Consider the following 15,843-nt stretch of genomic DNA (forward strand, 5'->3'; position numbering starts at 1 on the left):
TCAGTATATTGACCGGTAATTTTGGCAGTGGGAGACTAATTTGGCAATATTTATTTCTGTAGTAAGATACCTGACCCCAGTAGTAGTAAATATGGATGATTTTGAGTTTTCACCTGCTGAATTTTTGGGATCGGCAGATTGCCTGAGGTATTTGTCGGTGTTAAACAAAGCCCATTTGGTTAGTTGTGCGAGGTACTTGAATATTACGTTCAGGAGTACAGATACTCGTAAACAAATTTTGAGTTTAGTTAGGCAAAAGGTAGATCAGGAGTTTGGTGAGGCTGCGAATTTGGTAAATGTAAATGAGAGTGAGAATGAAAGTGAATTTGAGAAACACATCAGTTTCAGGTGAGGAAGTGAGCATTGCTGCAGGTTTGACTTTGTTCGAAGATCCTCCTCGTACAGGGATTTTGTATGAAGGACCTGTTAACCCTACTTATGATCGTTCTAATAATCCTTTTTGTTTCTGATGAAGCTGTGGAAGAAAATGTACCTCTTGTGGCGGAGTCTAAAGAGGCTTTTGAGTTCAAACTGATAAGTAAGAGAATCGAATTAAGAAAAGTAGAGTTTGAAGAGGCTGAGAGGGGAAGGAGCATGAATTAAAAATGGCTCAGATAAAGTTGGAAATGGCAAGGTTGACAGGAAGTGATAACTTGGTTAGCTCCCTAATCCCATGTTTAGCGAGAGGTTTAACATGAGTGCGGCACTCAAATTGGTGCCGGTTTTTGACGAGGCAAATGTCCCAGAATTCTTTAGGGCATTCGAGAGGGTAGCGTCTCGATTGTCTTGGCCTTGGCTGACATGTGGACCTTGCTTATCCAGTGTAGGTTGGTGGGCAAAGCTATAAAGGTATACAATGCTTTGGACGATTCGGTGGCTAGGGACTATCATAGGGTTAAGTCCATAGTTTTGAAAGCGTATGATTTGGTGCCCGAGGCCTACCGGCTTAAATTTAGAAATTCGGTTAAAACTCCAACTATATCTTTTGTGGAGTTTGCTCGAATGAAGAGGGAACAGTTTTACGAGTGGTTGAAGAGTAGGCAGGTAATTTCGGTAGGTGCTCTGAAAGAATTGATCCTCCTGGAAGAGTTTAAGAAAGCCTGCGGGAGAGAATTGAGGGTGCATTTAGAAGAGGTTAAGGCTGACACTTTAGATCGTGCAGCCCAAATTGCAGACGAGTTTGTGCTAACCCATAAATCAGAGTCTAGGGATTTCCAAGCACGAAGTCATAATAATCCCGATCCCAGGTCACCTGATAACAGTAATAATAATCGACTTTCTTCCAGGAATTCTAATAATCCATCATTTAGGAATAATAATAGCAATTTATCTTTTAACAGGAACCAAAACAATGTTGGATTTTTCAATCAAAATAAGGGTTCAAGAAATTTGGTGTCTCAGGGTTCCAGGGTGATTAGTAATTCCCAAAATAATAATAATGGTAATAGGGGTAATTTTGTAAATTTTAATAACAGGAATTTCAATGATAATAGGAATTTACGTGATGTAACTTGTTACTGGTGCAATAAGGTTGGTCACGTTCAGGCTCAATGTAACGCTCGAAGGAAATACCTTCAGCAGAATAACAATTCGTATAGTCCTGTGTCTCTGGTTGCAAATGGCCCTGTAAAGTCTCCTGTTTTTGTTTCGGAACCGAATGATGCCTGTAAGAATAGGATTGGTAATAATGTTAGTGGTAAGGACGGTGTTGTGAAACCCGATGATGGAAATTTGTGACTCAAGTATAATAAGTATATTTGGCCTGGTAAAATTGTAAATGATGATAAGGTTTGCTCGGTAAGATTTTTAAGAGATACTGGGTCCGCTCGTTCTCTTTTTTTGAAGCAGTCGCTTAGGGATTTGATTAAACCTACTGGTAATTTTGTGATATTAAGTGGTTTCCCAAACACTGTATTATCAGCTCCATTGGTGAAGGCCAGGTTAGTTTTTCCTGGATACGACAGGGTAACTGAATTAGCGGTTGTGGATATACTTCCTGTACCAAATATTGATGGTATACTGGGTAATGATATGTTGGATGAAAAAGGTAATGAATTATTCCCAATTCTCTCGATACATGCCTACCCTGTAGCTGTGACTACCCGTGCTGCTGGCAAGGGCTGGTGATTTAATTAGCAATGACACTGAAGGTGATTTAAGGTTATGTAATTTGGATGTAGAAGTAGAGAGACCCGGGTCCGTAAAAGATAGTTGTAATGTTAGTAGTAGTTGTGATATTCCATTTATGAAACCTGATTGGGATAGACATGTTTTTGTAAAAGCCCAGAAGGAAGAATTCAACTTTGAATTGGGTGATGAGTCTGATCTAACAAGACCTAAGTTTGTTTTAATTAGGGTTTATTATATAGGGTGAGTCGTCCTTCTGTGGATGATTTGGATCAAACCTCAAGACTTGAGCAAATTGTAGTACCTTCCAGATTTCATGAATTTATTTTAAATATGTCTCATTGTGATTCCTTTGCAGGTCATTTTGGAGTGGGGAAAACTTTTAAGAAATTGGCAGAGAATTATTGGTGGCCTGGTATGAAATCATCGGTAAAGAAATTTGTGAAAAGCTGTGAAATATGTCAAGTGATGGGTAAACCCAACCAACCGATTCCTAAAGCTCCTTTAAATCCAATACCAGCTATTGGGGAACCATTTTCGGAGCTGGTCATTGACGTGGTTGGGCCTTTGCCCAAAACAAAAACTGGGTTTATGTATATTTTAACTATTATGGATCGAGCTTCTAGGTTCCCAGAGGCCTTTCCAATGAGGAGTATAACGTCTAAAATTGTGTTTGATAAACTGGTTGAATATTTTTCTAGGTATGGTCTCCCTCGTGTTATTCAGACCGATTGTGGTACGAATTTCACGAGTAAGGTATTTAGGGGTAAATGTGCTGAACTGGCCATTCAGCACATTACCAGCGTACCTTATCATCCGGAGAGTCAAGGGGTGGTGGAGAGGTTTCACCAGACCCTTAAAACAATTATAAAGAAGTATTGTTATGGAAAAGGAAACGAGTGGGATAAGGCTCTCCCATTCGCCCTTTTTGCTATTCGTAATCACCCAAATGCGTCTACAGGTGTAGCCCCTTTTGAGTTAATTTTTGGGCATAAGATACGGGGTCCGTTGGAGGTTCTGGGTGAAATTCTTAGGTCCGAGCAAAAAGGAAAAATGAAAATTGGTGAATTTATGGATGGTTTGAGAAATAGGTTGAATATGGCTTGGGAGTTTGCCAAGGAAAATTTAAGTTCTTCCCAGGTTAGAATGAAGCAAAATTTTGATAGGAAGACTAAAACCCGTTCTTTTGAGCCGGGTGAATTGGTATTGGTTCTCAGCATGGACCCTGATAATTTTTTAGAGCCTAGGTATAAGGGTCCATGGAAGGTTTTACGTAAATTATCTGATGTTAATTATGAGATTGAAGCTCCAGGAACTCGGCGTAAGTGTAAGGTGTTCCATATTAATAGATTAAAATCTTATCACTGTAAAAATGTAGACCCCTGGCTATTGTATATGAAGAACCTGTAGTTGTAGATACATCTGTGTCAGTAGATGATTTTGATGATTTATTAGGTCAGGTACCTTCAGATGCTTTGTTGGATAATCTGCAAAGTTTTGAAGGTCTTAAAGAAGGGTTAAAGCATTTGAAGGGTACTCAGAAAAAGGATATGTTAAATCTAATTCATTCGTTTTCAGATGTGTTTAGGATTCACCGGGTCAAACTAATTTGTTGGTTCATGATGTGGATGTGGGAAATGCCACTCCTGTAAAGCAAAGTCCTTACAGGTTGAACCCCACCAAGCAGGATATTGTAGAAAAAGAAATAAAGATATATGGTAGATCACGACCTCATTCAGCCTTCGGTCAGTCCATGGAGTTCACCCATTGTGTTGGTTAAGAAGTCGGATGGAAACTTCCGGATGTGCGTGGACTACCGTAAGGTGAATGTTCACACCAAAAGTGATTCTTTCCCACTTCCTAGGATTGATGACTGCCTTGATCGAATTGGGTCTGCCAAATTTATTTCCAAGTTAGATTTGTTAAAGGGTTATTGGCAGGTCCCTTTGTCTGATCGGGCCCGAGAAATTTCTGCATTTGTAACACCTTTTGGGTTATATGAGTGCAAAGTAATGCCATTTGGTATGAAAAATGCGGCATGCACTTTTCAAAGGTTAATGAATAGAGTGATTTGTGGTCTAGATGGTACTGCTATTTATATAGATGATTTAGTAGTTTATAGTGATGACTGGGATACACATTTGGTACGGTTAAGGAAAGTTTTGAATGCATTGAGAAATGCAGGTCTTGTGGTAAATCTTGGGAAATGTGAATCTGGGAAAGCAAAGGTAATTTATCTGGGACATGAAGTCGGTTTGGGTCAAGTAGCCCCTAAGCAAGCGAATCTTGAGGCTATTATGAACCTTAAGAGTCCTGTTAATATACGGGGGGTCAGAAGAATTTTAGGTGTGACTGGGTATTACAGAAGGTTCATTAGAAATTTAGCTGACCTTGCTCCACCTTTGACCCTGCTTTTAGAAAAGGGTCGTAAGTTTCTTTGGACGACTCAGTGTGAGGAATCATTTAACAGTTTAAAATCTATACTAATGACTAACCCCATTCTATCCTCCCCAAATTTTCAGAAGCCGTTCATTGTGGCTGTTGACGCCAGTGATGTGGGAATTGGAGGAGTGTTATTTCAGCGTGGAGAAGATGGGAAGTTCATCCCACGTCTTACTTCAGTCGGAAGTTGATGGCGGCCGAAAAGAGATATTCGACCATTGAGAAAGTTGTCTTGAAATTTGAGACACTATTATTTTGTATAACCTGTAGTGACCTAAATATGGGCAGTTACCACAGGTAGGCCAATATGGTAGGGTCTGTTCTGTGTAAATTCAGTGTTACTGGCTGAATTGGAAACATTCAGTGTCTTTGGTGATAACTATTTTGTGTAATAGTTTGAGTTTGGTTTACTTTGACATGTTTCTCGTTGATGGATAGGCTGTTAAGTCTTTTTCTGGTATGCCAAGTTTTAAGTTTTGGTAATTATATTAATTTCAATTTTATTTTAGGTTTCAGGTTTTTTTTTCTTTTTTGTTCGTGAGCCTGTAGTTTATTTGTGGTTGTCCTTAATATTTTTCCTTTCCAGGATTTTTGTTTATGTATGGTCTAATAAAAAAAAATTTCTTTTAGAATATTTTTTTTTTTTTATTTTGGGGAGGAAGGTATTAGGTTAACGTAAATTTTTCCCTTTATTTTTGGCTTTTAAGTAAATTTAGATCAGCCTTGTCTCTTTTTAGTTTTAAGTATTATTCTTAAGGAACGCCAGTGCTTTGTAGAAGTTAAGGGTTAAGTGATTTTCAATATTTGTTTACAGTTTTTGACGCCTCCTCCCCGCTTGTTTACGTTTATTAACTATCATGTTAATGATTGTTTTGTTATTTTATTTTTCGAGTGCCGTTGGACGCTGGTGGTCGACATTTGGCTGGAATGTCGAGGCCCAATCAGTACGGGTTTAACTTCTCCCTGGATTAACTCAGCTGGCGCCTTTTGCATATTTTCTTGAATTATTTAAAACTATTTTGGATTTACGTCTTCCTTCGTGGGTGCTCTCCTTTCACCTGCGACGTGAGCTTCCTACTCTCGTGGCTCACAGGTACTTCGGTCACAGGCGACGTCTTACCTGTTGTTACCCTGGTGAGAAGGATTTTCCCATGGTGTTGATGGCATCGCTGTTCTCCGCCATCAACAGGAGTTGAATCGTGACTTGGGCTCTTTTGCCAGGACGCCTTTAAAGCTGCTGTTGGGAGCAAGTTTGCTCGTGAGGAGGCCTGTAGGGTGGCCATACCCAGGTAGGAGTGATAGTCTCTGTTTTGTCGGGCAGGACCGCCTTAGGAGAGCTGTTAATCAGCTCAGTGGTCTGGTTAAACTAAGTATACATAACATTTCAAGAGATGAGGTAGTCAGGCTGGTTCAAGGCCCAGCAATCTTCTGGAACTTCTTCTCCCCGTGCTGTCATTTATATGATGGCTGGCCTGGTTTCCATTCTCTTGAGAGTTGTTAATCTCCTCCTGTCGGTCTGATATCCTGATCTGATGGTCAGTGGTATTAACCCTTGTGGTATGTGAGTAGTCACCATCGGTCTGTTGGGCAGGAGACCTAACCTCCAGGTCAGAAGGGTCAATCTTAGTTTCTTTTAATATTAAAGATCGGCTTATGGGATCTTCTGAGGTAAATCCTTTGTTTCCTTCTATCACTTTAATCTCTCTGATGAGTGCCCCTTCCACTACCCTCCTATGACTAATGTTATTGCTTTTGTATATAAGCCTACTGTTGTTAAAATCCATCCTATGGTCCTTTTCCCAACAATACCTAGCTATAGCGCTCCCCTGAGAGTTGAGCTGCACTGCCCTCCTGTGTTCTTGGATTCTACCTGTTTCACCCACATATTTGTCTCCACAATTGTTGCAATTAATTATGTATACTCCCCCTATATCTTCTGCATTACTGTCTTCTCCTTCCAATTTATTTTTACATACTTTGTTTTTTACGGTGTTTTCAAAGGTATACACAAATTTATATTTAATTTCTTTCATTTTTGATGTAATTTGTTTCATTTTAGGCATATAAGGGAGGGAACTATTTTCTTGTTTTCTGTATTCCATGTACTCTCTGCATTTTCCCTGTAAAAAATCCTCCTAGCTTTGTTGAGTGCCCTTTTTCTGAAACATTCCGGGTATGCTAATGTATCAAAGCTTTTATCAATGTAATTTATTTCTTTATTTATCTTACAACGGTCACATGTTATCATTGCCCTTAGAAATAAACCTGTAAGAGCCCGACGCTGTCTCTTCCAAACACGTGTGTGTTCGTGTGTTCGTCAATCGTCATCCATCGGAGTGGACAGGACAAAGCAAACGTCTCGTTTTCTTTCTCTGGCAGAACGCGATTTCGACCATACAATATTTCCGTTTGTTTCTCCCTAAGCATTGTTGTCTTAATGTATGTACAATCACCACTACTTGCATTGCCATGGAAGCATTCTAATCATGTACTCATAATGTTCCAACAAATGTTCTGTATCAAACTGTACGTGTGTTTCTGTTTGTGAAGATGCCAAAGGTCTCTCCATTTCACATATATTATGCTACTGTATTGTATTCAGTAATCTGTCTTGAATCTCATGCAACTGGCCATATGTAGAATTTCCTGGCCTTTCCATTGATATATGTTTCATCACTGTATGTTAATCATGTCTATCAATATCGCCATCTGTTTGTCTGCCGACAAACACAGATGTCTGAGTCTGTATCTCTGTTTTACCTGTCTGTGTGTAGACGCTACCTTACCTCTCGCACGCGTCAATAACATCTTCGAAGATTATGTACACTGATCTCAGTAAGGAAACACCAATAAACTAGTTAACACCCAGCCAGTATGTCACTCAAACCCCAGTCCTTACACTGGTGACCCCGGAGTGACCCGAAGGACCAGGCCGACCCAAGATGACGACCCACGCGCCGACTGACCATTCGCCGCCTCGCTGCTTCCCGCCGGTCCTCAGTTCTCAATAGAAGTCCGACCCTCCGAGATGACCCAACCCACCACTGGAGCCCTGGATGCCTCCTCCAGGAAACCTGAAGCCGGCCCTGCACTCGTACTGGACGAGCTGAGTAACGAAGGACCATAAACGTCATCCTTCAGCCTGCTGCCGCCCCCCTCGAGCTGGCTACCAAGGATCAGCCGCCGTAATCCTTCAGCCCTCAAGCCGACCACCGAAGGATCATTCAACATCACCCTTCAACCCGCTCCCATCCTCCTCGAGCTCCTGCTGGCCGGCGCCGCCCTTCAGCCTCCTCCCTCTCCCCCTAGCCCAAGCCCTTCGAGCCAACTACAATATATATAAGACAATTTCCGCATCGATATATCGCTTGGGGGAACATAAATGGGCCCGCCGCCCTGACGCCGTCTCTTCCAAACAATCAGACGTTACCCACGTCTTGGGGGAGAGTATTTGTAAGAGCCCAACACTCTCTTCCAAACACGTGTGTGTTCGTGTGTTCGTCAATCGTCATCCATCGGAGTGGACAGAACAAAGCAAGCGTCTCGTTTCTTTCTCTGGCAGAACGGGATTTCAACCATACATTTCCGTCTGTTTAACCCTTTTCACTTTTTCTCTTTTTCGACCTTATACCATCAATATTGTTACTGCAGTTGACATTATAATCTCTCTCTCTCTCTTCTCTCTCTCTCTCTCAATCTCTGTATTACTGTCGTGATGATAATTTACCCTTTACTTCTTTTTCTCTTACATTTTGCTTTTAAGCACCATTACTATGTTAATGGTAGTTTATCGAATTATACAGTAAACTACAATTATATTACAAATTATAATTTACTGTATAATTCTCTCTATCTCTCTCTTACATATACAAATGGCACTCAAAAATATTTTGATGAATGTTTAGCACTGACTTCTTATATTCCCACTTTTTCTCTTACACACTGTTCTGATAATGGAAGTTTACTGTCTAATTCTCTCTCTCTCTCTCTCTCTCTCTCTCTCTCTCTCTCTCTCTCTCTCTCTCTCTCTCTCATATCATAATCATATAATCAAATCATTACAATAACCTCTACTTTCCCCTATTGTTAGTTCTTACTATTATTATGGTAATGATAGTTTACTGAATTATACAGTAAACTACCATTACCAAAGTAATTGTACTTCAAGATAGAAAATCTTCTCACACTCTCCTGCTTTCGTATACAACCCAAACGAAATACCATGTGATAAAGTTTACCCTTTTCTTCATTTCTAGTTATCTGTAAAGGAAGACTATGGTACCGGATTTGTATCTCCGTCCGCAATTTTTCTTTACGCCCTCAGATCTCAAAAACTACTGAGGCTAGAGGGCTACAAATTGCTATGTTGATCATCCATTAAACATACCAAATTGCAGCCCTCAAACCTCAGTAGTTTTTATTTTATTTAAAGTTAAAGTTAGCCATAATCGTGCTTCTGGCAACGATATAGGACAGGCAACCACCGGGCCGTAGTTGAAAGTTTATGGACCGTGGCTCATACAGCATTATACCAAGACCAATGAAAGATAGATCTATTTTCGGTGGCCTTGATTATACACTGTACAGAAAACTCGACTGCGCAGAGGTCTCTGCCTTCCTGTCTCTCATACAAACACCCACACAAGCACACATCATTATTATTGTTATATGATACTTTTTACTTTTTATTGCTCACATACACCATCCCTGCGATTATATCAGTTTCCTTTATGATGACACACTCTCTCTCTCTCTCTCTCTCTCTCTCTCTCTCTCTCTCTCTCTCTCTCTCTCTCTCTCTCTCACACACAAAGATCACATTTTTATACACATTATTTTTGTGATAATTTACCCATTGCTTCTCTTTTCTCTTTCATTCACTCTTACACATTACCATGGCAATGGTAGTTTACAGGATTATAAACTACTATTATCAAAGCTGTTATATTTTACCGTATAATCCTCTCTCTATCTCATACCTAGATATAAGGCACACGTCAATAATATTATGATAATAATTTACTCTTCGCCTCTTTTCCCATTTTTCCATAATAATTAAATCATTCCTATATAATTACCTCTCTCTTACATACATAAGAAATAAAAAAATTATTAGTGATGAATGTTTATCCTTCATATCTTCCCATTTTTTCCTCTTCGCACCATTATGATAACGGAAGTTTACTGTCTAATCCTCTCTCTCTCTCTCTCTCTCTCTCTCTCTCTCTCTCTCTCTCTCTCTCTCTCTCTCTCTCTCTCTCTCTCTCATACAGACACACACACACACACATATCATTATTCCAATGAAATTTTCAATGGTTCAACACCAGGCACAAGAAGTGGGTGCTACTGTTTACCTTTTCACCTTCTCCAGTCTCATAACAACATTAACTTTCACAGCATCATTAGAGGTATTACGCATTGCAACCAAAACTTTTTAGTTGGGCAAAGTGCCCCTCGCATGTTTCCAACGAAGAAGGAACAAAACTTGATTGGGGTTTAGCAAGATATCCTGACTTGCCACAACACCTGTACAACCTGAACCTCTCAAAATGGAAGAAATCTTAGCTCCACAGGTCAATGGGCATCTCAATTCGCCAGTGTCTGTAAAATATTTGCTAACCTTGTGTTCAACTGTCTTATCTGGCCACTTATTCTTTTACATAGCCATGTTCACCACACTGAAAACAAACAAAATTTGGAATAGGAGCTTCTATTGTGATGACTACAAGAAGAATTGTAACTATTGGTTTCAACTTTGACTAAGCTTTCCTTACCTTTGTCTCCACTAACTTTAGGCAAGTGGTTTTTCTTTTCACTAGAGTGCGCTTTATGAGTGCCAGATCTACCATCTTATGGATTCCACAACATCATACTCCTTCAAGAAGGTCCTTGTTGGGGTAGGCATAAGTGTTTTAAATTGGTCTAACACCATGAAATCTCTAATACTCACATAGGTTCTCTCTAGAGCTGCACTGTCTAACCAATAGTTAAAGAGACAATATGTAGGGTTACAAACTGATAGGAAGCGAATAAGGCGGCATTTTTATATATCTAAATTCTTTCATATACTGATCTGGAGTTTTTCTAAAGGATTTAAGAATATTTTTCTCAAGTTCCTTATAATTAGATAACACTTTGTCTGGTAAACCAGAATAGACTTTTACTGCATTATCTGTCAATAGCAATCCTAGAAGTGTTGTTCAAGTATCTTCAAGCCACTCAAATATTCTCGTCATTTTCTCAAAACGAATAATAAATGGGGTTATGTCATCTCCTTCTCAGTAAGGTGGCATTTTTGGAATCTTAATAGCTTCCCTAGAATTTGAAGCATGCAAAGCATTAGTTAAATCAAGCGTTTTAGCTGCCATACCTAGCTACTTCTTCCAACATTCTCGCCTCTCTTTCTGAGACTAGTTTGAGTTCGGCCAACTCATGTTCGTCTCCATGCTGCTTCTTCTACTAGTTGCTTATCTCTTCTGGCTGCATCCTTTACTAACATTTTTTGTTTCTGGACCTCTCTTTCCTCTCTTGCCTTATCCTCCTCATCCTTCTTTATCTCAGCTATTCGATTAACCTGTACCTTGATAAACTCATTTAGTTTTTCTCCAGTCAATCCCAATTCATTACCCTCATTTTCCCAAATAGAACAGGTCTCTGGTTCCACTTCCCAAAACAAGTTGTAATATACAGAATGGAAAAAAATCAGATAAGTGACTTGCCAATAACCTTACCTATTAAGAAATGTAAATAAAGATTAGATAATTTCAAGGCCACAGAAAGAGCATAAAACTGCAATCTTTAACATAAAAAGTGTGTTGTCTCAGTCAGTAAACATATACTGTACATCTGGGCCTTGGGCAACCTATCAAGTGAACTACACAACACAAACCGAATTAGACATGGACACAAATGTTTTACTTTACACAAAACCCAAACAATAGTATCTCTAATTCAAGAAAACACTCTAGGGGTATCTCAGCATGCATGCACAAAGTCACATTAATATTCGTTTTAAAACAAACGGTCCATTATAACACTAACGAGAGGTCCTGTGAAGCCCCAAGAAGCTGGATTCGAAGCCCGAATCCCTCTCCTCCTCAAAAGTCCCCAGAGGACATATTTGAAAATAAAGTATACAGTACATCAACCAGCGCGAGCTGTTCAGCAGGAGCGCGACATACAGCTAAACGATACGTCGTAAATATTACGAAAGGGATCGGGAGAAAGCAAATTTGTCAGCACCAGCGGCCGGGAGATCCCAAGGAAAAGAGAAGCACAAGATGGGAAAAAGATGCCGTGGAAATAAATGGTAATAGTGAAGACCAACCGCTTGAAAGAAGGAGTTTCTAAAGGGCTGCAGTGTCCCAGTTTACGTATGGGAGAGGATGCCAAGAATGAGATGGAGAGAAAGAGAAAGAATTCTTCCCAACAACTCAATGTAATGAAGAGGACTGAACCGTGCATGTTTGTGTCTATGTGTATGTGAGTGTGTGATATGTGAGCGCGCTCAATTGTTTATGTGTATGCAAGTGGGTGTATATGAGGGGGTAGGTAGGTATGGGTAGGTAAGAGGGAGGGTGGGTGGATGTACGAGTATGAATAATTTTGTGTATGTGCTTGAAATCTTCCTCTTCAATTCTGACTATTCTATCTTTCTCTCTTTCCCAATCTCTTTCTTTCTAACAGTCCTTTCCCCCACCCGTGTTTCTAATTGTATTTTTCTATTTCTCTTTGCAGATGCTTTTCAGGGATCGCCTCAGAAGATGCTCTAGAAAAGAAAATTTGAAGACAGCAAAAGAAACAGAATGAAGGCCCAACAGACAAAGGCTCACGGAATCTCAGCCACCTCCTGAAGAGGATGCAACGCCCAGGGTTGGCAGGCTAACAGCAGTTGGGGGGCAGCTGGTTGTTCGCTGGCTCTGGCACTTGTCCATTAGGCTGAGCTGCTCCGAGACTGCCCGAAGAGCACACACCGGCCAAGGGTGGTGGGCAAACAGCCGATCGGGCTGGATGTTCGCTGGCCCTGGCACATTCCCACCAGGCCAAGCCTCCCCAAGACCGCCCAGAGAGCACGCACTGGCCAAGGGTGGCGGGCGAACAGGGGTTGGGGGCGGCTGGATGCTCACTGGCCCTGGCACATGCCCACTAGGCTGAGCCTCTCCAAGACCGCACGGAGAGCATGCACTGGCCAAGGGTGGCGGGCAAACAGCGGTTGGGGGGTGGCTGGACATTCAATGGCCCTGGCACATGCCCACTATGCTGAGCCTCTCCAAGACTGCCTGGAGAACACGCACCGAACCAAGGGTGGCGGGAGTTCGCTGGCCCTGGCATATGCCCACTAGGCTGAGCCTCTCTGAGACTGCCCGGAAGGCATGCACCGGCCAAGGGTGGCTGGTGTTCAGCTGGTCACTTTTTATACCCAGGCGAGCCTCTCTGGGCCGCCTGAAACACCTTTTTGATAAGGGTGGCTGGGAAACAGAGGTTGGGGGGTGGCTGGATGTTCGTTGGCCCTGGCACATGCCCACTAGGGTGAGCCTCTCCGAGACCACCCGGAGAGCATGCACTGGCCAAGGGTGGCGGGCGAACAGCAGTAGAGGGGCCGCTGGACGTTTGCTGGCCCTGGCACATGCCCACTAGGCCGAACCAATCTGAGACCACGTGGGCTGGTGCTTGCCATCCACTGTTCACCCCCCCAGAGTGGTTAGGGGGCTGCTGGACATTCGCTGGACCTGGTACATGCCCACTAGGCTGAGCCTCTCCGAGAACACCCTGAGAGCATGCACCACTAGGCCGAGCCTATCTGAGACCACCCTGAGACCACGCACTGGCCAAGGTTGGCGGGCGAATAGTGGGTGGGGGGCCGCTAGATGTTCACTAGGCCTGGCACATCCCCACTAGGCTGAGCCTCTCTGAAACCACCCGGAGAGCACGCACCAACCAAGGTTGGCGGGTGAACAGCTGTAGGGGGCCCACTGGACATTTGTGAGCCTCTTCGAGACCACCTGGAGAGCACGCACCACCTAGGGTTGGCGGGTGAACAGCGGTTGGGGGGCCGCTGGATGTTCGCTGCAGCTGGCATATGCCCACTAGGCCGAGCCTCTCCGAGACCACCCAGAGAGGACGCATCAGCGAAGGGTGGTGGGAGAACAGCGGTTGGGGGGCCGCTGGACGTTTGCTGGCCCTGGCACATGCCCACTAGGCCTGAGCCTCTCCAGGACCACACGGAGAGCATGCACTGCCCAAGGGTGGCAGGCGAACAGCGGTTGGGGGGCTGCTAGACGTTTACTGGCCCTGGCATGCCCTAGGCTGAGCCTCTCGAACTGCAGAAACTGCGCCGGCCAAGCTGGGAAAAAGGGGTTGCGGGGCGGCTGGACATTCGCTGACTTCTTTTGCCCACAAGGCCAAGCCTCTCCGAGAACGCGCCAGAGAGTACGCACCAGCCAAAGGTGAGGTGGGTGAACAGTGGTTGAGGGCTGCTGGGCGTTTGCTGGCCTGGCACATGCCCACTAGGCTGTGAGCCTCCCGGGGCCGCCAGAAACCACCTTTGCCCGACCAGGGTAGGCGGGCAAGCAGTTAGGGGGCCACTGGATGTTCGCTGGCCCTGGAACATGCCCACTGAGCCAGAAACCTCTCAGCACCACCAAGCTCCTCCCAAAGTTGGCGGTGAACATCGGTTGAGCCACTGGACATTCACTGTAGCAGTATTAAGTAGTTTAACAAGACCACTATGGTGACTTCATCTCATAGGGCTGACGAAGGATTGGGATAAAAATACCAGGCATGTTCTCATGCTGCCTTACATACACACAATAAATTAATTTTCGTGCTTCCATACTAAAAAAGGTGGATTAAAAATTCATAAGTTAAATATGTTTTAAAAAAAGTAATTTAAATTATTCAGCAAATGCTATGTTTTTGTGTTTATTATTTACTTATCTTTATATTTTATATCTATCAAACACAAGTTCTCATGAACAACAAATCGGAACAATTGAAAATGAAGATTCTGACAAAATTTCGTTTATTAGTTTGTTTCCAAAAGTTGACCTACACTGTTGGTCATATTTGTACACTCACACAGGCTCATATTTGTGAATTATCATCACCTTGTACTCTGAGCACTCCCGGGAGCCAGGCCATGTGGGTTGCTCATTAAGTGTCCATGTGTCACACAAGTATGGCTTATTCTGAGACATGTTAGAATTACTTGTGCGTGTGTCTCTCTCTCTGATATGATGAACTCCATCTTTCAACTTTAGGTTTTATTTGTTTTAATCTATTATTTTCAGGTTCTTCAGTCATAATAATATTACCATTTGTTTTATGATACCCACCTTTATTATTGTGTTACACATAATCAGTAGCAGGATGACATTTGATCTTGTCATGTGGGTTGCTTCTTTGGCTGCTTTATCTGCATCTTCATTCCTTGGATCTACATGGGCATGGATCCTTGTATTTCACATTTGTTTCCATTATTATATAATTTATGGAAAGAAATAATTTATTTGTTGTGCAATATTATTTTTTGATTTGCAATTTTGCATAGCTTCTATAGCACTTCTTGAGTCACTAAAAATCACAACATTATTGATGCTCTATTGTATGTTGTCTATGGTGTTCTGGCGTATATGGGTAACTTTTTGATCACTATTTCAGGTGTGTACAAATTCTCATTTTATTCATTGTCCAGGGATGAGGTGATTTTACTATCAAAGACACTTGTATATTTATATTCAGCAACTCAAACAATCTTCTCGCTCTAACTGGGAAAGGTGGAGGATGGTTATTTATAAATGCCTCATAATTCAAATAATTTTTGTTGAGAATCACTTGTTTGAATTCTTAGAGCACTTTTCATTGATACTGTCTCTGTGGAGAGAGAGGAGTTCACCACATTCAACTTGTAGAGATGATTTTGTTGATGATCTAAATGCTCTGAGCATATTCTAAGGCCTTCATTGTGAACAGGGTCCTGAAATTTTTTCAGCGCTGCGTCAGATGCTGAGCATGCTTCGCTTCCGCCAATCGTGATGAGCAACACTGTTTAGCTACCAGTGAAGGGCATGTCTATAACCACAAGTGGCGTTCGATAGTTTTTTTAGTGGGTTTAATGCTCTTTTACATTTTGATTTTACGTATGTTATGTGGGCTTTCCAGTTCAAGTGAGTATCGAATACTAATCCCAAAAATTTTGCTGTTTGGCCAATTGGTATACTATGGGCAGGATTTTTTTAAATCATATGTTCACCCTTTTTTCCACTTTTATTT

The 15,843-nt window shown here is 42.0% G+C and overlaps 1 protein-coding gene across 1 annotated transcript; it reads left to right on the forward strand.

Annotated features, from left to right (window-relative positions):
* The first annotated feature begins 801 nt into the window (after positions 1-801).
* LOC136838003 (protein NYNRIN-like) lies at positions 802-3,735 on the forward strand. The gene is made up of 4 exons (XM_067102866.1): positions 802-1,261; positions 1,922-2,047; positions 2,486-3,267; positions 3,706-3,735. Exons 1-4 carry the CDS (start codon positions 802-804, stop codon positions 3,733-3,735), a joined length of 1,398 nt encoding a protein of 465 aa, XP_066958967.1.
* The last annotated feature ends 12,108 nt before the right edge of the window (positions 3,736-15,843 follow it).

Source organism: Macrobrachium rosenbergii, unplaced genomic scaffold (genome assembly GCF_040412425.1).
Source record: "Macrobrachium rosenbergii isolate ZJJX-2024 unplaced genomic scaffold, ASM4041242v1 13908, whole genome shotgun sequence".
NCBI lineage: Eukaryota > Metazoa > Arthropoda > Malacostraca > Decapoda > Palaemonidae > Macrobrachium > Macrobrachium rosenbergii.

Bases quoted from the DNA above. Each gene is read 5' to 3' on its own strand.
- LOC136838003 (XM_067102866.1), top strand. From the start codon at position 802: ATGTGGACCTTGCTTATCCAGTGTAGGTTGGTGGGCAAAGCTATAAAG. The intron at 1,262-1,921 runs GTAATAATAATC...CTGTATTATCAG, and splicing joins TCCCAGGTCACCTGATAACA to CTCCATTGGTGAAGGCCAGG. The intron at 2,048-2,485 runs GTAATGAATTAT...ATTCCTTTGCAG, and splicing joins TGATATGTTGGATGAAAAAG to GTCATTTTGGAGTGGGGAAA.